Here is a 26,563-nt window from a genome sequence, read left to right as displayed (position 1 = left end):
CTGAGTTTTGTGGATAGTTTGTGGTATTCATTAATAATTATATTTTACACTTACCACAGGAATCCCGGCAAACAAAAAGTGCGTATGCTAATCATACGCCATGTTGTTGATCGAATGGTTAATTTATTTTGTTTCTTTCTATTGAATTTCTATGATTTTCCAGCTTGAATTCGCATTGAGTCAACGGATTATTCTGCAAAAGAGTATAAGAGATTTTTCATAAATTATTTGATCAGTAGGAATCAAGATCAATTATAAAAATGAATAACTAAAGAGCGAAGAAGATCCACAAAATTCCAAGTTCAGAATTCTTGCCCTTGGATGCAGCCCCAGAGGCCGTGCCAGAGTCTTCAATACAAGGAAGGAAATCCTTGAGGCCCTGAAGTTAGTCTTCCTTTAGTTTTCATTGCGGGTTTTCCCCGTTTTCACTGCTGGTGTTTTTGGGTTCATTTTGCAGATTGCGCGTTGAATTTTTAATTGCGCTCGCAACGAAAAATGCACAAAATTACAGCTAAACTTTAAATTAAACTTGAAAGTGCACGCACATACACGTACACATGCCCATGGGGGTAGTTGAGAGTGAGGCGGAAAACGGAGTTTAGTTTGGCGGGGCTGTGGATGTGGATGTGGCTGTGCTATGGGGGTATTCAGGCCGAAAGTGCCGCACTTTATAACGAGCCCAGCTATTTCAATTATTAATTAATATCTCACACTGGAAAATGGCGCAGACAGACCGACATACAGGCACCGACACACCCACACCCATACCCACACCCACACTCGCCTTCATACAGTTACCGTCGAAAGTTTGCCTCCATTTGCAAGTGAAAGTTGGGCGCAAGTAAAGTAGTTTTCGGAGCAATTGAAAAACGTTCAACGGAAAAAGTTTTCGGCGCTCAGTTCATTTTTCCCATTTCCCCTTCGCTGTTGTGGCAACAGCAACGAAAATGCCCACAATTTGGGGAATGAGTATTTGAAATTTTATTTCCTCTCTTTTTTTTGCATTTGGTTCACATATTTTCCGAATTCAATTAAACGCAAGACCAAGAATATCAGCTGAAGAAGAAAGGAAGCAAACTTTTGTCGCCTCGTCACAAAAAGCCAAAGGAATTGCACTCTCATGAATCTTTTGAAAGTAATATCGAATCGTTGGATAAACGCCATAATTCAAGTAAATTTTAACTATTGTAGTTGCTATAAACAACCTTTAAACAATGGTGCTTTGTTCTCAGATGGTATCGACTGTAGATTTGAGTTTGGATTTGAATTTGCACTTGTTAATCCTTGTTATACATTCCTTTTCAAATATGTATCTCAAAACAGTTTCAGTCCATCTAGTAATCCTTCGCACCAGGCTCATTTAACGTGACGACTATTCGAAATCAACAACCAAATTTCAGTAAAATTTTTCCGCCATTTTATTTTAAAATTTAAGATTACAAAAACTCAGAAAAAACCATGACCCATATTCGAAGACTGAGCGCGAGTGAGCAACACAGGTTCCAGAAGTGGCTGCAGGATCTAGACATCACTCTAAACGACCGCACCCGACGGGATGTCTACTGCAATGTGCCGCCGGTGGCTCGGATATTCAAGAGGAGCCACAAGCGTGTGGACCTGAACTGCTACCCCACAGTTAGCAGCGTAGCACTGCGTCTCAAGAATTGGAGAGTGTTTAATTTCAGAGTTCTAAGAAAGCTGGGCCTATGCCGAGCACCGTGGGAGCTGCAGAACCTCGCCGCTGGCAAAGAAGGGGCCGTTGACTGCCTGCTATACGAACTGATGGAACGTGTGTCCAGGGTCTAAAAGGTAATTATTCCGTACTACAACTATTTAAAATTCTCAATAAGTCTCAACTGATGATTGCTCAGTGGGGCAGAAACAAGACTCTGGGGCAGAAGAGTCGCGGCTCAAAAATTATCTGCAAATGTGCGGCATTCCGGGAAAGCCATCTACGCATCGAAGGAAATTGAATGGAAAATGATTGCCTAATTAAAGGATATTCCAAGAACCAACAGAACATAAGTGTGCGACAAGTGTGTGTGCATATTGGCAGACACTGTGCCTAACCTTGACAACACTGGCACACTTCCCTCCCACATGTGTGCGTGTGCCTGTCCCTGTGCCTGTGCGAGTGTCTATGCAGGTTTATAGTCGAATAGAATTGTCAGCGTGTTGGGAAATTCACATCATGTTACAGCTTATTATCGCCAGAGACAGACGGGGACGGGGCGGGGACGTAGACGGAGACGGAGACGCAGACAGAAGCTGATGAAAGGCCGCATAAGCAGTGCAGCATAAAGAGAGGCACAACAGAACAAAACAGAACAGAACCTTAGGAAATGCTAAGAAAAGTGAAAGTGGAAAATTCTATTGCACCTTTAAGATGGTCGGGATGAAGAGCAAAGACATATACATACATATGTATGTAATATATGAAAATAAAAATCGTATAAAATACCAGCAAGGAGAACAGTAGAATATCGTAACATGGCTACGAATACAGGATACCTATTGCTTCATTTTGTCGATACTTCTTTATGAATGGAATTGCAACAAAACTGTAAGTCTTTCATCGTTCTTCTACTATAAAAAATAACTTTATCTTAAACCTTTTTTGAAAATTACAGCTCTCCATAACTCAAATTATCTGTGGATGCTGCCGTTTTTTGTCCGCTGTCCGCTACAGATGCTCGAATACAGTACACCCCGTCGTCTGTGGGAGTAACAGGTATGGAAAGACAAGAAGACGGCGATGAAGAAGCTGGCAGACATGTTTGCTGCTGCTGCAGTCAGCCCCACGGCAAACACAAATTCTTCGGCAATTTATTATTAGAAAGAGGCAGACGCCACGAGGCGAGGCCAGCCAGCGTCAAGCCGTAGAGTAGGAGGAGTGAGAGAGGGAGAGGTAGAGGAAAGGAGAGCAGAAATACTCCTAGAGAAGAGAGACCGACCAGCAGGAGCGACAGACGACCAGAGCGGCAGAGCGGCAGAGCAGCGACTGCATTGCTCGCAGGGCCATGACAGCTGTTTATGTAGTTGTCGGCAGCAGCTACAACTACAACCACAACTAAGCAGCAGAAGCAGCAGAAGCAGCAGCAGCAGCAACAACCACAAGAGTCGACGAGCGTCGCAAGCACGCGTCTCGGGCAGGGATTTCCAAGCAGTCGACCGATGGCTACCCTCTAAGGTAAACACAGATGGATACCAGGTCTGAGGACGATTGAAACAATTGATAGCGGCTCCCCCCAAGGCTCGATCTAAATTCTTCTGTATAGCAATAAAATATGTGCAAATTTTAAAAACAACAGGCAAGACTTCGAATTTCTTGGATCGTAAGGAGTCCGTTCCGTTAATCAGTCATTTCGATCTCTAACAAATCAAGAACATAGTATTTCCCAGTTCGCATATCCCCGCGGATACCCTGCGGTCTATAAGGAGTAAATATTTTCCATGTTTATTATTATTTTAGAACAACAACATGATAGCCGTATCCGTCGGTGTAAGGGCGTGTGAGTGTGCGTGATTGATTGGGTTGACTGGGTGGATAAGAGGCGACCCCATGGAGGAGGAGACGGCGCTGGTGGATGGCAATGGTCACACACGCGCCGCCATATGCCTCAAAGTCTCAACCACTCGGTGTGGCTATCGCAGCGACGCTGCCCCGTTGCCTAGTCAATATTTCATTTGGCACTTGAACCAAATTCTTTTAGTTTTCTGCGAAGGTTGACGCCGAAGCTGAAGCTGACGTCAACGTCATCAGAGCAGCAGACTAGCAGAGCAGCAGAGCAGCAGAGTAGCAGAGCAGTAGCCTCGGTGTCAATCAGTCCACCTTTAGTAATGGATTTCGTGTTTATAGATTGTATTTTCGTGTGCGGTTTTGTAATTTCAGCTAATTTCACCAATGGCCAACACAACAGGAACAGACACGGAATTTTAGCGACGAGAACCGTCCCAATCCATACAACCGAAAATGCAGGCAAAAGTGGCCAACAAAAGCTAAATAAATAGCTACAAACACACACAAAAAACAACGAGACAATTTCAGCATTTTCTGATGACAATGCAATCTACAATTTAATATTGCAATTTTCGTCGCACAAAGCAGGCAAATAATGGCAAAATATACGCACGCATCGCATATAGCAAAAAAAAAAAAAAGAGGATAAAGAGAAAAAATGTTAATTTTAAAATTAAATAAAATCATGGGAGCAGAATGTTAGCAAATTTGCAGCGATGCATCGAGATACAACACAAACTCCGTTTGTTTGCCCAGAGGCATGCCACATTCCTACGAGTATTCACCATTTGCCCGTCACTACGAGTACAATATATCCCATTTAATTCCTGTTTGCCTTGGGGAATTACTTTAATTGATCGAAGCCTGTGTGTTGGCCACAAAAATGCACCGTAATCCCTGTCAAGCCCCCTCTAGGCATACATATAATATCGCTATTCTATTGCTTTTTTTTGTGGTCTGATTTGCAGCTAAAGATATCATTCTTTGGCAGATCTCATTTGTTTAGTTTTGCCAAATCGATTTAATGACTCTCATTTTTGCATAGCTTAATTATACTCTTTAAAGCTCACGTTTAACGATTTAAGGGGGGATATCAAAAAGTAATTTGTCTTAATTTTTATCTTGTCTTGTTTCCCTTTTCGTTCGTTTCCAGAAACATTTACCCAAGTCTTGAACGCATAACCGCAATCAGGTCATATAGCAGCCGGCTCCTATAACAATGTGCAGATGTACTACAATATACATACATATACATATATTATATATTGTATATATACATGTATTTACATGAGTATTTCCACTTTACATCTTTGGCTTTGTTGTGGCACAAATTTCTGCAGTTGCCGCAAAAAAAAAAAAGAAGCACAGAACAGAACAGGAAAGAAAAGGAAAAATAAAAAACGTGAACTTAAACCGCAGAAAAGTGGTTATAAAAGTTACATATATTAAGGATATATTCTACGGCTATAGACTTTACAAGGCAACCATTTAAGCTCATCATTGCGAGTGTAAATAAAACAAATAAAAAGCGAAAATCAAATAAAAAACAGAACTTAAGGCTGGCAAAAAGTGAAAGCTTTAGTTTCTCATTCGCTTTCATTCATAAGCGATCTCTTTCTTTTTCTTTGTTGAAATGGCAATGTTGGTTTTCCATTTTCATGCCATTTTGCATTTTCTTTTCTTTTCTCTTATTTTTTTTTTTATTATTTTTGGTCAGTTTTTTCTTTGGTGGTGGTGGTGGTGCTGCTGCTCATAATGAAAGCGATTACAAGCCGACAGCAAAGCACGGACGATAATCAGGAGCAGGGTGGGGTAGGGGTAGGGGTAGGGGTAGGGTCTGGTCTGGTCTGGATGGAAAAGCGCTCTGAGAAAAATAAGGAATGGAAAGAAGCCATTTCCTCTTTTTCCTCTCCCATTTTCCCTGCCCTGCCACTCTCAGTTTGCTATTTGTAAAGTTGTCGGGTGAATTTATGACATTTATTGAAATCGTTTTTCTCTTTTGGGAGCTTCCTCCCCTCCTTTTTGCCAACTTTTTCTTTTTCTTTTTCTGCTTGCTCTTTTTGCTGTTCTGATTAGTTATATGCGATTGCGTTGATATTGTTAACTGCGTAACACTGCAGTGGCAGTACCCTTTCCGCTTTTCCCAATGGTAATCCCCTCTGACTACAGCTGCAATTAGTTTTACATTCCCTGGGAAAAGTGCTGGAAAATTTAGCACAATGCAAAGGGCTTTCGGGCAGAAATAAACACACAAAAATAAATGAAAATAATATACGGGGATGAATACAAAAGCACAAAAACGACAAACAAATAACAAGAAATCCTCACAAATGAGAGAACCTGTTGCTTTTCCTACAAAAGAGTCAGAGGGTCAGTCGGCCAGGGTGGTGAGGAGGGGGGTAGCGCTGGCTAGGGGAAGGCAGTTAAGCTAACCAAAAGCAGAAAAAAAAGAGAAAATCCAGAAAGGAAAAATCGTTAAAGGAAGTTTGGGTTTAACGGCACAAAAAAAAACTTTTGGCTTAATTTTATTGAAATAAATGGAACCAAAAATTGAAATAAAATTAATCCCCCACCAATTCAGAGAGATAAAAATAAATGACGCTTAAATAATGAAGGGGAAGACTGCATACAAATGTTTAAACAAAAGCCCAGTTTATTCGGTTATATGTATGTGTGTGTGTATGATGAATCTGCTTTATGCAAATTAAAAATTGTACGCAAAAACGCATAATAATAGCACACTTGTACACACATACATACATCGTTGCAGAGAATAATATGATTTTTAATAGATATTTGCATTTCCTGCAAGGAATACAAGTAATTTTTATTTAAATCGAGTGTTTTAAAGCTACATATCTGACTGTAACCTTGGCTGATCCTTATAAATTCTTATAAATTATAAAAAATCATAATTAAAGTGCCATAAAATAACTAAAATAAATAAAAGCCGAAACAACATGTTCTTGGATTTTTCGTCAGCAAAGGGTTAATTGTTGTCCCTTCCAAAAATGCTGTCAAAGAACAACCCAAATTGAAGAAAAAACTTTACCGCAAACATTTTGTTTGCCTTGCACAAATTTTTTGAGGGAAAAACATGCACAAGAAGAGGAAAATTATAATGAGAAAAAGAGCGGAAAATGGAAAACAAGATGAATAAGAAATCGACGATGGCGCAAAAAGTGCGTATACTCGACAGCCTTGGGCCACATATGTGGGGCCCAACGGATTGGGATTGGGAGGAGAGCCCCGCCGCCACAGACAAGTCGAACCAGATGAACATAATGCAAAACTTTGGCATCCGACGGAAGAGAAGAGATGTACAAGGGAACGAGAGAGACAGAGAGAGAGAGAGAGAGAGAGAGTAGTGGAAGTCGAGAGAATTCACTGAGGCGGCGACAAAATAAAGAAAACTTAAAAAAACTTAGTGGGAATCGTCAAAACTAAGTCGACTAGCGGAGTGCTCTTTAAGCAGATATGTAAAAAAATTCTAGACAGAAGAGCCGAGACAAGGGTAACAATCGGAGGATTGAGGATTAAAGAACAATTCACGGATAAAGCTATAATTGCTATCAATATCGGGCTCAATAAATATTAGCAATAATAATAATAATAATAATTAGCAATCAACCCCTACTCAAGCGGAATATCTAAGAATCGTCATCATTAATACGAGTTTTACCTCTCTAATATACAAAAAAGTTTTGGCTCGTCGTCGTCCCATATTCTACTCATATCGGCGCGAGCGAGCGAAGCTAGTGAGCCGGGGGTGGGCGCAGTGCTTGCTCCCTAGTATTTTGGGACATTATTCGAAAAAAAATTACCTTTCGTTGACTGGCAATGGGGCATGGCAGCCCTCAGGGGATTAGGCCTAGCAGAATTCGTAGGAATCTTTAGATAGTCTTGAATGTTCTTCAAAGAAGTTTGGTTCGATTTGTTATAGAGTGTTTCAAGGCTGCTATCAGACTGTCACAAAGGCATTTTTTAAGAGAGAAAAGGAATTTCAGCTTATGTCAATCGGAAAAAGAACTATACCCTCAACCGCTAAATGCGTTCTGGGGTATCCAGGGGCAAATCGAAGGAAAACCTTCGTCAAACTTGCCGCTATCAAAATTTGTTGTTTTCTGAGAGGCAAATCTTTTTCAATAACAGCAACAACACTGCGCCTATTACGCATGTGTAATAATTTTCATTTTCATTTTTCCGATTTTGTTCCTTATTTTTTTTGTGCTTTTTTTCGATCACAGCTGTGTCGGACAAGCAGGCTTGGGGTGGGGGAAAAACTTGATGGCAGGCGTTTAATTTTTGCTCTTGTTTTTGTTGCCGCCTTTTATTAATGAATTTTCTCTCAATTCTTTTCTTTTCTTCTTTTCTTTGCTTTGCTTCGCTTTGGCTTTTCTATCCTCTGCTGCTTCGCTATGTCGTCTATTTTATGTGTTTCTTTCTCGTTCATTCTGTTCTTGTTTTTTACTATTTGGGCTAGGTCTAAAAATATGTCTGCCAATTCGCTAAGTGGCCCCAAACTTGTCTATATGGGATACACAGAAAATACAGTGCAAATTGCCTAAATGCAACTTGTTTTCAAATACATAAAGATAAAGAATTTATGATTATGATTAATCAAAAAAAAACAGAAATATTCAGCAATAAAATTGATGAAAAGACAGGAAATTTGTTTAACAACCGATTTTTACTGTATAAATGAGGAAGCAGGAATGAGGAAAACCAATAATCATCATAAGAAGTGTATACCCCATCGAATGTTCAAAAATAGTTTAAGGCATTTGTAAAAAACTACACATCTTTCTATAAAATATGGAAAAATAATAGCTGTGATTATAAAGAAGACAAGAATGAAATACAGACATAGATACACAATGGACCCGCCTGTTTTTCTATCCTCGTATTTTCCATTTCCCCAAGGCTTGGCTGAAAGAAGCTTCTTCCGGGAAATTTTAATCCAAATTCAAACTCAACTTTAACTCATTAAAACTACATTTTGGGGCCGAGGCTCAAGCTCATTAAATGCAGATTTGATTCTGCTCCAAAAAGTGTTGCGTTTTTTTTCCACTTTAAAACTTGATATTGTTGTTGCTTACTCTGGAGATTATTATTATTATTCCATATTTAGCTGAATTTATTGCATATTTGTTTTCTTTTTGGGTGTTTCTCCATTCTGTTATGCTTTGGAAATTGATATTTCTGTGTAAACTAATTAATGTTTGATATTTCCGTGTAAACTAATTAATGTTTTGAAATAATATTGGTTTTCTGTGCTACAAAAAACATACGATATTCACACTCACACAATTTTTGTTTAAACTTGAAACTTTTTAACTGGTTATTAAAGATATTGTATCTGTATTAAGATATTAGTTTGAACACATATTTTATTTATTACTTTATTGACATTTGACGAAAAAATTAATGTTTTTCCAAAACCAATTTAATCGAAATTCAAAAACATTTTCTATTTGTGAATAAATATATTTTTGTATACTTTTTCTGTTGTTCAGATTCCATTGAAATGTTGCTATTACATTTCTCGAAGTATATTTATCAATTTTTGGCGCGCATTTCTCCCCAGCCGGCACATTGGTACACTTTTCACACTTTCGAATTTCCACAGACAAAAAATTACAACAAAAACGAAATTATTTTAACCATAAATATAACTTTTATTTGAATTATCCAAAGTAATATCCTGAGAGGCGCTTTTCACTAGAGTTTTATTTGGATTTTGTGAACGAACCGCGAACGCGATGTTTTTGTTATGCTGTTTCTCTGTTGTTTCTTGAACGTGATTGGGGCACGCGAACCGCTCGAATCGACTCGACGTGTCCGTGCACGTGGCCAACTCGACGTAGACTGAAAGCTTAAGCGTAACGGTATCTGGAATGTGCCACCGCGCTGCATCGAGTCGGTAACTCGACTGTTGCTACTGCTACCGCTGCTGTTGATGCTGCTGCTGCTGCTGATGCTGATGTTGCTTCCACAGTCACAGCCACAGCCCCTTCCTCCGCCCTTGTGCCTGCCTGCCCCAACGCCCCTACGCCTCCACAGTGGCTGCTTCGGAATCTATCTGCTCCCACTCAATGCTGAGTGAGTGTAAAAGCCGAGCCGAGACGAACGCCACCCGACTGATTGTTTCGCCTGCTCCCGACTATTTTTAGCTCACACGAAATTTCCCCTTAGTCCGAGAGAGACCACTCCATCGAGCCTCAGAGTGTATTAATGTAGGGTGAGACATTCCCAGAGAGCGCTCCTGAGTGGTTTTACTCACGTGACACACGGATTTCGTATAAATTAATAGGCAAATCATTTCAATCACCCGAATTGATAAATATTTAGCTAAACAATCTTCGAGGTCAAGGAACAGAAAAGTGTTTATCTGAGATTCTTTACCGTAATGTAATAAATGTATTCTAAAAAAACGTTATTTCCCGAATTGGGATCCTTGATAGATTACACAAAAGACTGAAGCGTATTGTTTGCTGGACAACAACAAAAAAAGCCATTCTACCATCATAGAGTACCCAAAGAGAGACTTTTTTTGTTTATATCCACTCGAGACACTTTAACCAAACACCAAGCATTTGGATGGTCAGGCAAAACGTCCTCATTACATACCCACAAGCCAGTGTCCGGCAGATACAGCAAGGACCTCTGGAATGACACGGGCAATACCAGATGCATATCCGAGCCCTCGACTCCCACGCCGAGGGGTTACCTTCCTGACTGTAATATTATGTTGTTAATTCGTCATCATCACTTATGCCAGAAAACAAACGCAATAATACATAGGCATCACTGGAAAAAGCCAGGAGAAAATTCTGCACACTCGTATGTGTCGAAACCTTTTAAAATGTTCGCGCCTATATTTAAGATTCGTCAGATTGGATGTTTTAGGTGACGTATGGCAGGAACAATCAATGTGCAAAACTCAAAGGAATATTTGATAATATTTGGGACAAAAATGGCTAATTTATCAGTGAAACCAGTTCTATTCGCGAATGTGGAGGATGTGCCAGGCCATCACCTAATATAAATACACCCTGCCCACAGAGAGACAGAGAGAGAGAGAGAGGGAACAGTAGTGAGAGAACGAGCGTTGAGTGTGTTGTAGATTTTTCTCACTCATTTCCGTAGTCAGTTCCGGCGTCTTCCTGGCCCAAGGAAGTTGTAACCCCACTGACAACGACAACAAAATCCGTATTTTTTGTTCCTTCTTTTCTTTGCAATATTTTTTTTTTTTTTTTTTTTTGGGTGGTGGGAATGTCAAATGACATTCTGGGATCACAGTCTGAAGAAAACATTTTGAAATATGTTTGGAATGCATTTTCCTGTTGCTGTTTTCCCTTTGGCGGAGGTTTTCCTTTGTTTACCTTTCGTATTCAGACAATTTCAGACCAGAAACTACAGCAGCAGAGATAAGGAAGATATTTAAAAAAAAAAAAAAGTATGAATATTTTTCGGAGACGAAAATGTGGGAAAAATTCAAAGCGATATTTAGGTCTCAGATATTCAGTCATTCAGATATCAAAGAAGTATTTCGATTGATAACCAAAACTATTTACAAAATGTGCACTTGAGTGTCGAAATAGTAAATATTCAAAGGGTTTTTGTACCTTGCTATTTGGGGAATCTACAAATAATCTTAGAATTGAAAAATGCAAGGAGTATTCTATAAGCTGTCCGAACATTTAATAGATTCAGATATTTGCTATGCTGAAAACATTCACATCAAATCCTTATACATAGCACCTAATTATCCTTTTCTAACAAGTACATATTCCCTCATTCTGCAAGGAACAATCGCAAATAAGAAATGTGTTGTTCCCTTGGCGAGCCAAAACCCACATAAAAGAAACTTCAGGACTGCGTTTTTGCATCGGGACTCAGGACAACTGAGACCAGACCAAAAGCATCATTGTATGGCCACTGAATGGGAGATACTGGGCCACGGAGAGGCCACAGCCACAGTAGGGGATAGGAAAAGAGCTGGGTTGACAGGAGAAGAGACATTCTTTTGCTTCAATTTTTCTGTCCTATTTTGTCGCTTCCATAGGCCACAGGGCAACAACAGCAACAACGGCAGCGGCAGCAAAGGCAACGAATGTGGTCAAAGGTTGCTATAGTTACAACCAAATGAGTAGAAGGCCAAGAAGAAGAAAAAGCTACACCCACAACAAGAACAACAAGAACAACAACAAAACCAGAAACAACAAAACCAACGGAGTAACAACGGATAGAACTCTGGCAGCTGTTGCTTGCTTCAATAAGAAATAATTTTGGTTCTCCTCCCACTGCAGCGGTGTCCTGCTCCTCCACTGTGTGTGTGCGGACTTGTGCTTTATTATTTGCCTTTCGAATCTAATGTGTATAATGCCTCTGAGTGTGATTAGTAGCAATGTACGAGCCATAATCGTAATGACAAGGATGTGTACGATAACGAGTGTATAACCCAAAGGACGAACGGACGGCGAGCAGCCCAAGAAAAGTTTCAAGCTGGTCTCCAACTTTCGTTCCCCCCCTACCTAATTTATTCGCAATCATTGCTGTTAAGTGCCAATCCAGCACTGCAATTATTAATCAGGAGTCTCCAAGGATTAAAGGACTCGGAAATAGTCCCCACACCAGACCCGACCTTAATTATATAATACGGGCAGAAGGTACATGCAAATTCAATCCGGACATCCTTTTCTTTTTCCTGCTTTGTCCGTGCCGTAGTTCTGCGCTTACGTATCCGTATCCGTATTTAGGGACACGCCGTAAATATTCATTTTTGTATCCCTATACTTAGCTATGTCCACGTGGCAGTCGGTCTATACGGACTCTCCAAAAGTATACGTCATTTATTTGTGGATAAAGATGCCTGTTATATGGTCTCTCCATAACTATGTCCGGAACAGTACCCCCAATAAGGGTCGGCAAAACTGTTTCAGTAGCCTCTAAATACTCACAAATACTTATGTTTATCTATGTCCGTATCAATTGTTCCCCCCTTATCATCCCTAAGAGATTACTCAAAGAATTCAAGTAAGTCCTTAAGCTAATAGCAAGCCTGAATCCAGATCCCAAAGTTAAAGAAACAAAAAAAAAAAATGTTCTCAGATTTCTCGATGAAACTTTTCCCAGGAAAATTCTTTTTCTTCTGGTTGGGAGGCTAAACAAGAAAACTTTTGGCTTTTATAGAGCGATAAAATTGTATGCAAAATGTTTGTATGTATAATTAAAATTATATTTCTGATAATTGGTAAACTCGAGACTCCTTCCCCACATTGACCATATCCTAAATTCTCTCAAAAGTTTCGCCACAAAAAAAACAAACCATAGGAACCGCAAAACCGAAAAAAAGGACACTCGACTTCATAATGCCATCTATGCTACACACACACACACACACACAGACACAGCACACACCTAGAGACACACCTGGACACTAATACATGGGAAATTCGGAACTGCTTAACTGAAGCATTTTCCAGCTTATGCAATGAAAGCAATGGGCACCTGTCGATGGAAATTCTATGGTGGGTTCGCACACGAGGGGCACAGATGGAGAGAGAAAAGGGGGGCATGGCATAGGAGGCAAAACGTTGCAACTGACGCAAAACTCTATTATGTTTGCTGAACATGACCGGCGGCCTATTAAAACAACAATGCCAACTACTGTCACATCGAACACCCACCCTACCCCGTAGTTCAGCCGATACCCCCCACCCACCCACCTCCCCATCCCGCACACTCTGCCTCTGGGAAAACTCTGAATTGTTCATTTTTCAGTGCCACCCTCAGCCCCCCTGCATTCCATCCTGCGCAACCATGTTCAAAATGAACTCTGGCACAATTAAACACCTGAAAATGTTACAGCACAAAAGCTAAAAGACAAATAGAAAATACGGTTATTTTCGGGAGCAGAACCTTTCAGAACGTTTGGACGTGCCATTTCACAAATATAATTCAACTCATTTATAGATAAATATATGTAAAAGTAATTCTCCTCTAACGCCACAAGCTGTACTCCAGAGTTCAGCTTTAAAGCCAAGATTGTCCGAGACTCCAGCGAGTCGTTCTTTTGGCAGTAGTAAAACAACTGACTTTGCCTGTTCCCGCCATGTCCGAGGTGTGACCGCTGGCTACACGCAGAGAGGACCGTGTTGAACCGTGTGTTCACGCCATATTTTGGCCGGAAGGGGCATACGGCCTAGCCTTGGCCCTGGTTCAGTTCCCCGACTTGCCTTAGCTGGACTCTGCATTGCCTCGGGCAGAGCAAGCGACAATGCATTACCCTTATCCGGGATAATGCCGTGTCCATTGCTCAGCCGGCAACCTCGGCCATAGAACAGATTTCAGTATCTCCCGTATTTGTACGTCACCGGCAGACACTCAGGCGCCACCAGCTTCCAAAGGCATCCACTTGGTCCACGGTGAGCAGACGGCAGAAGGGGATTTTGCGCATTCTCCCCCGCGGAATGAACGGGTTATGGAACAAGTTACTCCTTGGTCAGCCACCTGGCTCCACCTTGATCTTGTGCTGTCCACCTGCGCCCTACTGGAGGCCCTCCAAGTCACTGGCGGAGGTCTGAATGCATCGGAAGGAGGACGAGCTATAGACATGCTAGACTTGAATGTCAGCCTTGTCGTCCAGGCCTTGAGTCAGCTGAGTGGACGCTGAAGGTGCCGTCGGGACGTGGTGGCTGGATCTTGTTCTCGGACATCTTGAACGGATTGAGCTGAAGGCCAGACCCAGGAATAGTCAACACTGCTCTCGGACCTACGGACCCACGGAAAGTACAAAGAACAGTGACAAATAAGTAAAGATTTTACAAAGAAATAGACTGGTGTTTATGCTCCATGCTCATTGATTACTGCAGAGAGGGGATTCCCCTGTTGGATGCGCCTGTATTTTTTGTAATTAAAGGTTTTCTGGTCTTAGTCCAGGGCACCGTGCTCTTAGCCACGCCACTGGAAATGCAAATTTTTCATTCGAATTTACTAAAGTTTCATGGCATCATGATACAATAAGAATTAACTCCCTAAACCTCTTATCACAACGGCTTAAACTAAATATCTTGAACGACACTCGGATTGTAAATCGCTTAATTACATTGGGTTGGAAAAGGGGGGAATGGGTAAAGAGGGTGCTGGATAAGTCTTCAGTTTTCGCATCCATTTACTCCATTTAAAAGTTTTGAATATTAATTTTTAATTTTGTCATCGAGTTTCCGAAAGCCGATGACAGTGAAGTTTGAGTGGCTGAATTACCCATAAAACAAAAGAATTTAGCAAAAGTCCCCTAAAGCTTTGGAAATGTGCCATGCATCATGATGCGGATATTTTTAAAAGCTGTTTGTTTTAACAAAAACTTTAGCAGCAAACAGCAGCAACAAGCGCAACATTGGATCAGGCCAAGAAGCAGCTGCAGCGGCAGAAGCAAAAAAAGCAAAGCGGAAAACAGCACCAACACTTTTCAGGGGAGTCCCACTATCCCAACGTTGAAATATACAGAGCGGGAGAGAGAGAGAGGAGGAATGCGCGCAAAGTAAAATAAAAATTTGTATGGAATTGAAAAATTCATAACACGAAAGCCGTGAATAAAAGACAAGCAACAACAATTTAAGCCAGAAACCAAAACCAGCAACATACACAGAAACAGACACAGACACAACATTCAACAGCCAGCAGCCAACGGCAGCAGCCATGGGAACATGCAACAGCAACCACAACAGCAGCAACAATGGCGGTACGAGTGGCATCAGCGCAGCAAGAGCAGCAGGTGGCATAAAACATGTCAGAAAAAGGACTTTTGCCTGTGTCCTGCCCCATTCGAATGTTTTCGGTAGGCAAAGCGGGAAAAGTGGTGCCAAATGAGGGAAAGCGCAAACACCAAGCTAAATAAGAAGGAAAGTCTATCTACGTTGGCCGATGCCTCAGATACCCTTGCAGATCTGAGGTACTAAAGAAACAGTACTCCCTGCGTTCGAAAAGCATCAACTCTCTCTGTTAGGGTATGCACATAAAGCGACTTACAAAAGGCTTACAACCAGGGTTGCCACCTGTGCCTGGGGCCAAATCAAAACAAAATGCAAAAACAAAAGAGAGTACTGGAAAACAGAAAACAAAACAATGCGGAAACCGGAGTTTTGGCGAAACGAAAAGGAAGCTTTGAATAGGTATGGCAGCAAGCAGCGTCAAAATATTATTATGCACATTTAAAATTTATTAACAAACGCAACACATGTTAGTTTCCTCCCAGGTAATAGTCACGGATTACACTGAATGGGATTTTTATATACATTTATGTACGTTACGAGGGTGGAGCTTGAACTTCTGTCACGGATACCCTTCCAGATCGGTCGAATATAACATAGGGGTTATTGGTTGAAGCAAACGAAGTTTGAGCTCTAGAAAAGGGTTTATATACTAAATGTTCCTACCTTTTTGGAGAGCTGTGCTCTATGGATGCTGCAAAAGGGGGTGTTAATTGATATTGGAATTTTAGGAATTGCTAATTAAAGGAAATAAGTTAAGCCACTTCCAATGACGGAATAATCAAACGCATACCAATTAAAATCAAACTTGGTTTTCATTTGATTCCATTCCCTTTGTCTGACCCTTTGCCATGGGTACCAGCCATCCAAAAAAAAAGAGCAACACAAAAATTGTAAAAGTCTAAATAAACAGGCAAATGTGAAAAACAGAACTCACGGAAAAAGGCCAGCTCCAAATAGATTTCTGGGTTAATTTTCAGATGCTTGCCGAGCGGAAACCCTAAACCGAACTAAAGCTTTTTTGACTGGCAATAAATCGAATTGTCAAATGCGGGGAAAACTTTCAAATATTCAGCAAAAATATCAAATGGAATGAATTAAACAAACTGTGCAAATCTCACCTGTGGTTAGGATGCTGCTTCTCCTGTCTGTTGCTATTGCAGATGTTACACCAACAACATGAGTATCTAACAAACTGGAAGGCTATTGATACCCAGGATACCCTGGCAATAATTTAGCAGGACTCCAATAACACAAACACAAAATATTCAATTCTATCTTTTAGATAGAATTATTAGTACTGATATCCAGTACCTAGATACAAGATACTGAAATATAGACCTCTACATATTCTGTTAAGGTATAAGGTATTAAGGAATATATAGATGAATGGGTACATATAATATATTTACTTCCTTTACATACGTAAACCATACAGCCTCGTACTCACCGTGTACTTGGTACAAAGAAACCAAAATTGGACGTATGAGTGAAAGAAAAGTGTTGCGGACAATCGCAAACAACCGCAATGGACAGGAGAAAGCAGCCCCTGACAGAAACGAAAACCAAACTGCTCAGACACTGTGTCAACAATGTCTGACGAATTGTCAGGAACCGCAAAATGGTGTTGTTGCTAATGTTGTTGCCCAGGCCGGGAGCCGGGAGCCGGGTGCCGGGTGTCGGGTCCATGCCAGATGACAATGTCAACGAGGAGGTACTACGGTGGATAGACAGGATGCACAGGACGAACGGAACATTCCCGAACAGAAAAGAATATAACAGGACGGAACGGAGAAACGGAACCCAGCAACAGGATAGTGTGTGGACAATTTGTGGGTGGAAATTTGTGTGTTTTTCTGTTAGATTTTATTGTTATCATTTCAATTTCATACATACATACCAGTGTACGCCATTCACGATACAACATAGGAGCAGGAGGTGGCTATTCGCACAGATGGAAATGGAGATGGAGATGGATGGATGTGTCCCTTACATTCTGTGGGTTTTTCTATGGGAAATTTGTCAGCGAGCTTAAGGTGGCCACAGCGAAACACTTGACGATATTCACACCACACTCAGCGACACACATGTGCGCTCCGCTTGTGGGTTTTTGCAATTCATGAACTGATGGGAATGGGAACTATAATCGTAGTAGAACTGAACTCCTCATCAAAGGGACGGGATTCTATCTCACTTTGATACATCTTTCTGTTTCGGGGATTAGGTCATACATCTGTACGAGTAGATGTGTATATGTGAGTCAGTCAAAGCTGGTACCCAAATTATTCTGTTATTCGACTATTTATAGAAGATGCATACACACACACATAAAATCCTTTATGAATAATGCAATTTGCGGTCATATGAGTGCATATGTATTAATTCATACATAAGTGCATCTGTACATAAAGGATCTTTTATAGAGATATTGCCAGCCGTTTTCCTTATTTCCTTCCCATTGTCCCGCTACTTTCCGCCACATCAACGGAACAATCATGAAATTTTCATTCAATCATTGGCTTGCTCACACACACACACATACCGATGACCGCTGCGGTTTGATTGTTTGTAAGTGCGGACCCAGTCGCTCCCCACACAGCCTCCCCCCAAGCTCCACCTACCTGGCCTTTCATGCTGTTGCGCCTACTCAGCGGCTTTTGGCAGGGCGTTGAAAATTTATGTAGAAATATTTTAATTGAATTGTCACCGCGATTTTATTATTGTTGGTATGCTGTCGCGCGACCGGTTGCCAATTGCCACTGTAATTTTTATTTGCTGTAGCCATCAATCTATCACATCCCACCTTGAAAACAGCTCTGCCCTCTCCTTTGCACACCCGCCCTTTGTGGAGTACTTTGCTCATTTCATTTCATTATTTTTTGTGAGCTTTCAACTTTAATTTAATTTGTAAACACCTCTTGTGTGTTATATTTGATGTTGAACGCTTTCAGTGGATGCCGGATGAAATATTCAGGAGTTTGTGGAGCCACTCCGGACCTCAGTCCGCCCAGGGACTTTGCCAATAACGACGGCCCCGTTAATGACACCCGACAATTGGCCAATTATGGGGGCAATGGGAGACACTGGGGCTCTGGATCTGATGGTGTGGTTTTCGGTGGGGATGTGGCCCGTTTCGCTTAAGCCGAGGAATTCCAACCGCACAAGGGGTTTCCGTTGGGGAATGCCTTAGGAATCCGCAACCCAGCCGCACTCTCTCTCTCTCTCTTCATGGGAACATCGGCCATGATTTTCACTTTTTAACAGAATTTTACAATCCTTTGGAATCATCCTCCCCAAAATCTAAACAGGAGAAAGATGGGAGAAAAAATTGAAACCAAAACAATTTCCTCTAGATGCAAATGAATATTTCGGAGGGGGAATCAAACACCTGCTAAACACCCTTCCATGCGGTAATAGTATGCGTGTATGCTTGGGTATGTAGGTAGGTAGGTGTCTGTGGGTGTGCACACATCCCTATAGCCCCTTTTGGAAATTTCGATTACCAAGCGGATATGGCGGCATTGCCATGATAAGTAAACTTTGCCGATGTCGAGATGCCTCCGCTCGCCCAACGCCCTACGTCCTGCGTCCTGCGTCCTGCGCCCTGATTTTCTTTTGCTGCTTTGCCGTCTGTCCCCCATGGCTACCTTGCTGCCTTTCTACCATCAATCTCGCCCTCACGCCCCTATTTCCCTGTTTCGGCATTGCAGAACTCCAAGCCGCTCAGCGCTTTTCAATTACACCAAATTGCCCAAAAAAGAAAAAGGAAACGTCGAGCTGGAAAAAGGTTTATGAATGCGCCAAGCTTAAACGGTTATACCCCCCACACAGTTATTACAGGATAGCAGCGTCGATAGCCGACTATTCTAAAGTGAAGTGGTTACAGGGGGTACTCGGAGAGAGAAAGAGCGATATGTTACTCATTTCGACGCTAGCGAGTGAGGCTAGTGAGCCAGGGGTTGGTGCACGAGATAAGCATGTATATAACACTACAAATTGAGATTTACACTCGAAGGAACTTATGAGTAGATATTGTCCCACTTCCAGCGATTTGACAGGGTATGGAGAGCGTCGCGTGCCCGGCACGTTCTTAGCATATCCCTTGGTCCTTTGGTCCCGTGGTTTCTGCGGGTAGTGAAACAGTTAAGCAAACACTCGAAACGGACAGGAAGGTGGGACTTCCAGCATTCGCATATAATTGCAGTGAATTATTTTAGCTGGCGCAATATTTCTAGCAGCTCTCTCCCACACCCCCATCGTGTGTTCTTTCTGCCATTCTCTGGATCTCAGGCCTTCTCTGTATTTGTCCCGCTTTGTCGGTCGTGCTCTTGGCGCACAGTGTGTGCTCATCAAATCCTGCTGCTAATCTGCTGGCAGGCAGGTGGCAGGCTAAATAAACAAACAAACAATTACAGCCGAAATGCAAAAGAAGAATGGAATGGAAAGAAAGGGAAAGGATGGAGAGATACAGTGCGAGAGGGACTGGGGGCAAAGGACGGACCCAAGGAGACAACTGGAGATGTGGCATAAAAGCCGTGCCTCGTGCGTGCTCTAGAAAGCATCTACAACATATTCGAGTACAACAGAACTAGTTACAAAACTATCTTATTGTTAAAAACCATATAGCAATCCAATAATAGCTTAAGATACGGGCGTATATCCTAACTCCTAATACCTGGAGGATACGAGCAGGTACTTACGGGTATCGAAAATGCTTCGTTACTCGCTCTGCAAAGTTATTAAGATATATCACATATATATCAAATCAATATGTGTAGAATATTGTAGTCTATAAATATAAATCGTGGTACATCCATAAAAGGGCCGAAGGTTGTGGAAAGATGTGCGTTTTCGTGCTCCTTTCGTTTCGTGACTTCAAGTTCGCGTGTTTCCGTGGCTAAAAGAAAGAACCCCTGCCGGAGCCCTGCCGGAGCCCATCTCCATCTCCAGCCGCAGAAAACCTCAAGCGTTGTCATCATTTTGCAAACCCCAACAATGAGCTGCCTTAAGATGTTTAAGCCTTGTTTTTACTTCAATTTCGGGCTGGATGAGGTTTTGCGGTTGACGTGCAAATAAAAATAACATTTACAATAACAACAACCGTAATCTCTCTCACTGTTTCTCCCACACAGACAGACACACACACTCGCGTGTGTAATTACATCGGCTCTGTCTCTGTCTCCCTCTGTCATGCCTTTGGCTTACAATTTTTGGCGTGTTAAGCCGCCAGTCAAACATCCAGCTGGCATCCAGGCATCCAGCCAGAGTTGTCGAGCTGCTTGTGGGAATCCCCTTCCGGCTTATCCTTATTGCTTAGCACTCTTCTCTTCCCACCACTGCAGCAGCGAACACCCTGCCCCCACCCAACCGCTCGGCAGCGGGTGGTTTTGTAATTAAATTCCATCAGTGAGAGCCCCGAAAAGTTCGTTTTCACTGCGATTAAATGGCAATTGTTTTGTTTGTGTCTTGGGTGCTTATGACACACAGGCAGAGACAACAATTAAATGATTTTTAAAGAACGCACGCCATTTTCACTTTCACTTTGATACTACTCAAATTTGAAGCAGTGTAGAGGATTGTTTAACGTTGGAGTATATTTTTGATATTCTCCCTGTCCCACTCTCCGATTCTCTTCTTTTCGTGTTTGCAATTCGTTGACAGCAGAGGAAGTCGCGATTCCGACTCGATATGGGTCTCGTTGCTTGGACTCGATTGAGCTCGGTCTCGCTTTGCCAAAATCATGTTGGGGTTTCAGCGAGAACGAGGTGTTAGAGCGCTTGTGCGCGTAGACAGTTATGGTATTGGTATGGCATTACGATCACTGTTACACACGTGTACGTAAGCGGCAGCGCAGCAGCAGGGCCGCGCCGACCCCTGACTTAGAGTAAATGCTGCCCCGGTTTGAGCGAACGATTTGAAAGGCAGCGAAGAAGTTCTTCGGTCCTGGGACTTCATCTCAAGATAAACAAACCTGTGATTATCTGCAGAACCATTTAATTCGTGACTTCGTTTTAACAGTTAAGGGGAACTACTAGACATATGTTTAACTTTGAAATCGAAGCTCGTGAGCAGTTATTCAATTGTTCTTAGGTGTTGTACCATCTAGTAGCCGTTGCCGTGCTATATGGGAAAGCACCTTTATTTCCAGGGTATCGGCTATTTCAGCCAGTTCGAAGAGAGTTTCCTGATCCTCATCGAAGAATTGGGTGTACCATTGTTTTACTTGGGTATCGCTGAGTTCGGGCTGAGGATCATCCCTATGATAGTATGACCACAAAATTAGCTTCCGCAAAACAATAGATCTTACATTCTCAAAGTAAAGATGCTCAATTTCATTTCCCATCCTGCTCTCTCCAACAAATCGCTTGGCGACTTTCCTATCAACAATAATGCGTTCTCCCTCGGAGGACATCATCTGGATTCTCTCCTTCAGCCTCTTTTCGGTCCTGAAAAAAACAAAGCGCACAAAACATTGAAATGTGACGTCACCCGCTAACATCAGTTGCAGTCGCAGACACGCCAGCGTGCACCAAGCCCACATATGTATGTACATATAACATGAAACATGGAATATTTAGCCGCAATCGCATTTGAAGCCCTTTTCTCTTTTGTAAAGTTATATTTGATTCATTTCAAGTACTCACATGTTGCTTTTTGCCAGAAATTGGTGCTCGAAATACGCAATGCCCTGTCGATCGTTGCACACAGCTACACACGGCACACGGCTTTTGTATTCTTGCGAAACTGTCGAAATCCAGCAATTAGCCGAGAATAAGCTTATTAAACCGTCAAAATTGTATAGACGGATCAGCTGTTTTCTATGCCCTTAGTGGTGATAATTGCGGCGATAGGCAGAAATATGGCCAAAAGTGCTGTAAGTCGCATAAATAATCGAATATTCCGAATGCACCCCTGCTTTCGGAAAGAACAACACTTTTTGACAACACTAGGCCCCTATGCTAGGTAAACAAGCGATCAATTTGTATTAATTTGGTTTATTAGTATTCAGGTTGCGGCCACATCTCTTTGAAGTTGCTAAAAATAGTTTACATTTGCAAACTCGGAAAACGATTTCTATACACTGTTAAAAGAATTAAGTTTGTGTTTGCATCCAGCCCGCCAGCACCACTCATAGTACCAGTCATGGAATAAGCTAATAGAATCCCGGTACCGTGGACGAGCTGTTCAATAAGCTGAACGAAACACAACCGAATACCTTTGATGCACGAAGATGTTGAGCAAACCACGGAACAACCACTTTCAGATGTCGCACACTCTCCACATCAACAACACTTCGTCGAGCTACCGCTGCCTGAGCACTTACGTGGACAGCAAGTTGCACACCCCGACCGAAGCCCATCCCGTGCTGCTGACGGACCTCGCCTTAACACGCCGCCCGATCGCTCCCATCACGATGGTGGCGTTCAGAACACGCCCAACCAGGCGACGACCGACTACCGTGGCAGCGACTGTACGCTCTCGCTGACTCTGTCGTCGCCCGGACTCGCCACTCGCTGCGGCATGATCGTGGTCAGCTTCCTTCAGGCGGGGTCGCGTCGCACGACGCTTTCGTTCATGTTAGTCTGTTAAAGAAATGTAAGTAAAATCCTTTCAATGCTATTTACAGTTTACCATTGTAATTTTACGGAATGCAATTCGCTGTTTATTTAATAGATTCATGTGTAGTCTTGGATCTTACCTGTCTCCTACGGGAACGGTTTTTATTATATCTCTAAGGGCGTTCCTTGAATATTAGATTAAATTATGTTTCCACCACAATTTTGTTCTAAAAATTTTGAATAGACATATTTTTCAAGAAATAAATAGGTCTGTCTCACACGACTACTACCAAAAAAGTGAATGTTTCCCCAACGAAACCCATAGGGGGGCATTGACAGTTGCTTTTGATCAAAGAATATCCTACTGTAGTTTCCAAGCCTGCCAGATGAATGGCATAGACACCTGCCAAAGCAGCAGGCCGTGCAGTTTTCATGAAATAGAAGATTTCCCAATTCATTTCATTGTGCCGCTCTAGCCGTATATATCGTGTCGTCTTATTGTTCCTAACAAACAAAAATTATTTTTTTAATTTCTGGGAAAGGTAAATCAAGTTGCCTTTCATAATCTTGCCGTATTTCAAAGTAAATGTGTGCTGCAGCTTATTCACATTGTGATTTTCTCAATTTGTATTCCGTTTTTAGAGTTCGATTATTGTATTGTATATTTTTTACGCGCGACTATTAACGGAAATGTCGATCCAAAACCTAAACACTCGTGATCCCTTTGTGGATGCCTCGAAGTGCAACGACGACGATATCCAGGATGGACTCGTCCACATCCGCATCCAGCAGCGCAAAGGTCGCAAAACTTTGACCACTGTCCAGGGTCTCTCGCAGGAGTACGACCTCAAGAAAATTGTACGCAGCTGCAAGAAGGAGTTTGCCTGCAACGGCACTGTCATCGAGCACCAGGAGTACGGGAAGGTGCTACAGCTCCAAGGCGATCAACGGGAGAACATTTGCCAGTGGCTGACTAAGATCGGATTGGCCAAGGGCCATCAACTGAAGGTCCATGGATTTTAAGGGCTGAGCGGGTGGGATAATTGCATGTTTTAGGCAAGTTGCAGGAGGAATACATAAGTTCATTAGTCTAAAATTAATCCTGCACTCTCCAACAGTTCAACAATGAGATTCTACAATCAAGGACTCTACAAAAGTACTCAAATCTACAATCTACACCTTCAATCAATCTACAAGAGTTCTTAAGTGTACAATATCTACAATAAATATGCAAAAGCTCTACAATCAATTTGCAAAATCTTGTGTCTTGGGTGCGTATGACACACAGGCAGAGACAACAATTAAATGATTTTCAAAGAACGCACGCCATTTGAAGCAGTGTAGAGGATTGTTTAACGTTGGAGTATATTTTTGATATTCTCCCTGTCCCACTCTCCGATTCTCTTCTTTTCGTGTTTGCAATTCGTTGACAGCAGAGGAAGTCGCGATTCCGACTTGATATGGGTCTCGTTGCTTGGACTCGATTGAGCTCGGTCTCGCTTTGCCAAAATCATGTTGGGGTTTCAGCGAGAACGAGGTGTTAGAGCGCTTGTGCGCGTAGACAGTTATGGTATTGGTATGGCATTACGATCACTGTTACACACGTGTACGTAAGCGGCAGCGCAGCAGCAGGGCCGCGCCGACCCCTGACTTAGAGTAAATGCTGCCCCGGTTTGAGCGAACGATTTGAAAGGCAGCGCAGAAGTTCTCCAGGTTCTTCGGTCCTGGGCATTCATCTCAAGATAAACAAACCTGTGATTATCTGCAGAACCATTTAATTCGTGACTTCGTTTTAACAGTTAAGGGGAACTACTAGACATATGTTTAACTTTGAAATCGAAGCTCGTGAGCAGTTATTCAATTGTTCTTAGGTGTTGTACCATCTAGTAGCCGTTGCCGTGCTATATAGGAAAGCACCTTTATTTCCAGGGTATCGGCTATTTCAGCCAGTTCCAAGAGAATTTCCTGATCCTCATCGAAGAATTGGGTGTACCATTGTTTTACTTGGGTATCGCTGAGTTCGGGCTGAGGATCATCCCTATGATAGTATGACCACAAAATTAGCTTCCGCAGAACAATAGATCTTACATTCTCAAAGTAAAGATGCTCAATTTCATTTCCCATCCTGCTCTCTCCAACAAATCGCTTGGCGACTTTCCTATCAACAATAATGCGTTCTCCCTCGGAGGACATCATCTGGATTCTCTCCTTCAGCCTCTTTTCGGTCCTGAAAAAAACAAAGCGCACAAAACATTGAAATGTGACGTCACCCGCTAACATCAGTTGCAGTCGCAGACACGCCAGCGTGCACCAAGCCCACATATGTATGTACATATAACATGAAACATGGAATATTTAGCCGCAATCGCATTTGAAGCCCTTTTCTCTTTTGTAAAGTTATATTTGATTCATTTCAAGTACTCACATGTTGCTTTTTGCCAGAAATTGGTGCTCGAAATACGCAATGCCCTGTCGATCGTTGCACACAGCTACACACGGCACACGGCTTTTGTATTCTTGCGAAACTGTCGAAATCCAGCAATTAGCCGAGAATAAGCTTATTAAACCGTCAAAATTGTATAGACGGATCAGCTGTTTTCTATGCCCTTAGTGGTGATAATTGCGGCGATAGGCAGAAATATGGCCAAAAGTGCTGTAAGTCGCATAAATAATCGAATATTCCGAATGCACCCCTGCTTTCGGAAAGAACAACACATTTTCACAACACTAGGCCCCTATGCTAGGTAAACAAGCGATCAATTTGTATTAATTTGGTTTATTAGTATTCAGGTTGCGGCCACATCTCTTTGAAGTTGCTAAACATAGTTTACATTTACAAACTCGGAAAACGATTTCTAAACACTGTTAAAAGAATTAAGTTTGTGTTTGCATTCAGCCCGCCAGCACCACTTATAGTACCAGTCATGGAATAAGCCCGTAGAATCCCGGTACCGTGGACGAGCTGTTCAATAAGCTGAACGAAACACAACCGAATACCTTTGATGCACGAAGATGTTGAGCAAACCACGGAGCAACCACTTTCAGATGTCGCACACTCTCCACATCAACAACACTTCGTCGAGCTACCGCTGGACAGCAAGTTGCACACCCCGACCGAAGCCCATCCCGTGCTGCTGACGGACCTCGCCTTAACACGCCGCCCGATCGCTCCCATCACGATGGTGGCGTTCAGAACACGCCCAACCAGGCGACGACCGACTACCGTGGCAGCGACTGTACGCTCTCGCTGACTCTGTCGTCGCCCGGACTCGCCACTCGCTGCGGCATGATCGTGGTCAGCTTCCTTCAGGCGGGGTCGCGTCGCACGACGCTTTCGTTCATGTTAGTCTGTTAAAGAAATGTAAGTAAAATCCTTTCAATGCTATTTACAGTTTACCATTGTAATTTTACGGAATGCAATTCGCTGTTTATTTAATAGATTCATGTGTAGTCTTGGATCTTACCTGTCTCCTACGGGAACGGTTTTTATTATATCTCTAAGGGCGTTCCTTGAATATTAGATTAAATTATGTTTCCACCACAATTTTGTTCTAAAAATTTTGAATAGACATATTTTTCAAGAAATAAATAGGTCTGTCTCACACGACTACTACCAAAAAAGTGAATGTTTCCCCAACGAAACCCATTGGGGGGCATTGACAGTTGCTTTTGATCAAAGAATATCCTACTGTAGTTTCCAAGCCTGCCAG

At 42.2% G+C, this 26,563-nt stretch overlaps 4 protein-coding genes and 3 long non-coding RNA genes across 17 annotated transcripts in view; 3 read left to right on the top strand and 4 right to left on the bottom strand.

The window, feature by feature from the left end:
* Positions 1–9,530, bottom strand: part of Neto (Neuropilin and tolloid-like) — an 89,237-nt gene extending 79,707 nt beyond the window's left edge. The window contains exons 1-2 of one of the 6 annotated variants that reach the window (XM_015186126.2): positions 9,021–9,530; positions 55–193 (exon numbers count right to left, since the gene is read on the bottom strand). In XM_015186126.2, coding sequence (XP_015041612.2) covers positions 55–95 — 41 coding nt within the window. In that variant the 5' untranslated portion in view covers positions 96–193; positions 9,021–9,530. Of the gene's footprint in view, positions 1–54; positions 194–8,386; positions 8,581–8,619; positions 8,959–9,020 lie in introns of those variants that run through there. The other 5 variants (XM_001354697.4, XM_015186124.2, XM_015186125.2 and 2 more) reach the window with 5 other exon arrangements.
* LOC6901348 (uncharacterized) lies at positions 1,345–3,308 on the top strand. Of its 2 annotated transcripts, none has more exons than XR_001452766.2 (3): positions 1,345–1,809; positions 1,851–2,563; positions 2,631–3,308. It is a non-coding gene; the product is annotated as an uncharacterized lncRNA (long non-coding RNA). The 2 variants fall into 2 exon arrangements; XR_001452767.2 differs by having other exon boundaries at positions 1,346–1,809; positions 1,872–2,563.
* A 6,805-nt stretch (positions 9,531–16,335) lies between the features above and the next one.
* LOC26532394 (uncharacterized) lies at positions 16,336–17,286 on the top strand. Of its 2 annotated transcripts, none has more exons than XR_004470056.1 (3): positions 16,336–16,661; positions 16,733–17,126; positions 17,198–17,286. It is a non-coding gene; the product is annotated as an uncharacterized lncRNA (long non-coding RNA). The 2 variants fall into 2 exon arrangements; XR_001452768.2 differs by having other exon boundaries at positions 16,338–16,654.
* Positions 17,287–21,264: 3,978 nt separating this feature from the next.
* On the bottom strand, positions 21,265–22,216 carry LOC26532111 (E3 ubiquitin ligase complex SCF subunit sconC-like). Of its 2 annotated transcripts, XM_015186129.2 has the most exons (3): positions 21,939–22,216; positions 21,602–21,740; positions 21,265–21,538 (listed from the first exon to the last, which is right to left on the bottom strand). In XM_015186129.2, coding segments are annotated over exons 1-3 (309 nt in total). In that variant the 5' UTR covers positions 21,941–22,216; the 3' UTR covers positions 21,265–21,370. The 2 variants fall into 2 exon arrangements, with proteins under 2 accessions (XP_015041615.2, XP_015041614.2); XM_015186128.2 differs by having other exon boundaries at positions 21,265–21,740; positions 21,939–22,215.
* A 57-nt stretch (positions 22,217–22,273) lies between these two features.
* Positions 22,274–23,135, bottom strand: LOC117184597 (uncharacterized). Its single transcript, XR_004470000.1, has 2 exons — positions 22,994–23,135; positions 22,274–22,877 (listed from the first exon to the last, which is right to left on the bottom strand). It is a non-coding gene; the product is annotated as an uncharacterized lncRNA (long non-coding RNA).
* Positions 23,136–23,285: 150 nt separating this feature from the next.
* LOC6901349 (eukaryotic translation initiation factor eIF1-like) lies at positions 23,286–24,102 on the top strand. 2 transcript variants are annotated; one of them, XM_015186130.2, is made up of 3 exons: positions 23,286–23,395; positions 23,496–23,909; positions 23,972–24,102. In XM_015186130.2, exon 2 carries the CDS (start codon positions 23,544–23,546, stop codon positions 23,874–23,876), a length of 333 nt encoding a protein of 110 aa, XP_015041616.1. In that variant the 5' UTR covers positions 23,286–23,395; positions 23,496–23,543; the 3' UTR covers positions 23,877–23,909; positions 23,972–24,102. The 2 variants fall into 2 exon arrangements, with proteins under 2 accessions (XP_015041616.1, XP_002134050.1); XM_002134014.3 differs by having other exon boundaries at positions 23,321–23,435.
* A 502-nt stretch (positions 24,103–24,604) lies between these two features.
* On the bottom strand, positions 24,605–26,493 carry LOC117184596 (uncharacterized). Of its 2 annotated transcripts, XR_004469999.1 has the most exons (4): positions 26,318–26,493; positions 25,279–26,201; positions 24,942–25,080; positions 24,605–24,891 (listed from the first exon to the last, which is right to left on the bottom strand). XR_004469999.1 is itself a non-coding variant. In XM_033382957.1 (3 exons), coding segments are annotated over exons 1-3 (309 nt in total). In that variant the 5' UTR covers positions 25,281–25,583; the 3' UTR covers positions 24,605–24,710. The 2 variants fall into 2 exon arrangements, 1 of the variants encoding a protein (XP_033238848.1); XM_033382957.1 differs by lacking the exon at positions 26,318–26,493 and having other exon boundaries at positions 24,605–24,878; positions 25,279–25,583.
* Between the last annotated feature and the right edge of the window lie 70 nt (positions 26,494–26,563).

The sequence above is a fragment of the Drosophila pseudoobscura genome, chromosome X (assembly GCF_009870125.1).
Source record: "Drosophila pseudoobscura strain MV-25-SWS-2005 chromosome X, UCI_Dpse_MV25, whole genome shotgun sequence".
NCBI classification, from domain to species: Eukaryota; Metazoa; Arthropoda; class Insecta; order Diptera; family Drosophilidae; genus Drosophila; species Drosophila pseudoobscura.
The sequence above is the reverse complement of the archived record's forward strand: the minus strand, read 5'-3'. Positions and strand labels throughout refer to the sequence as shown.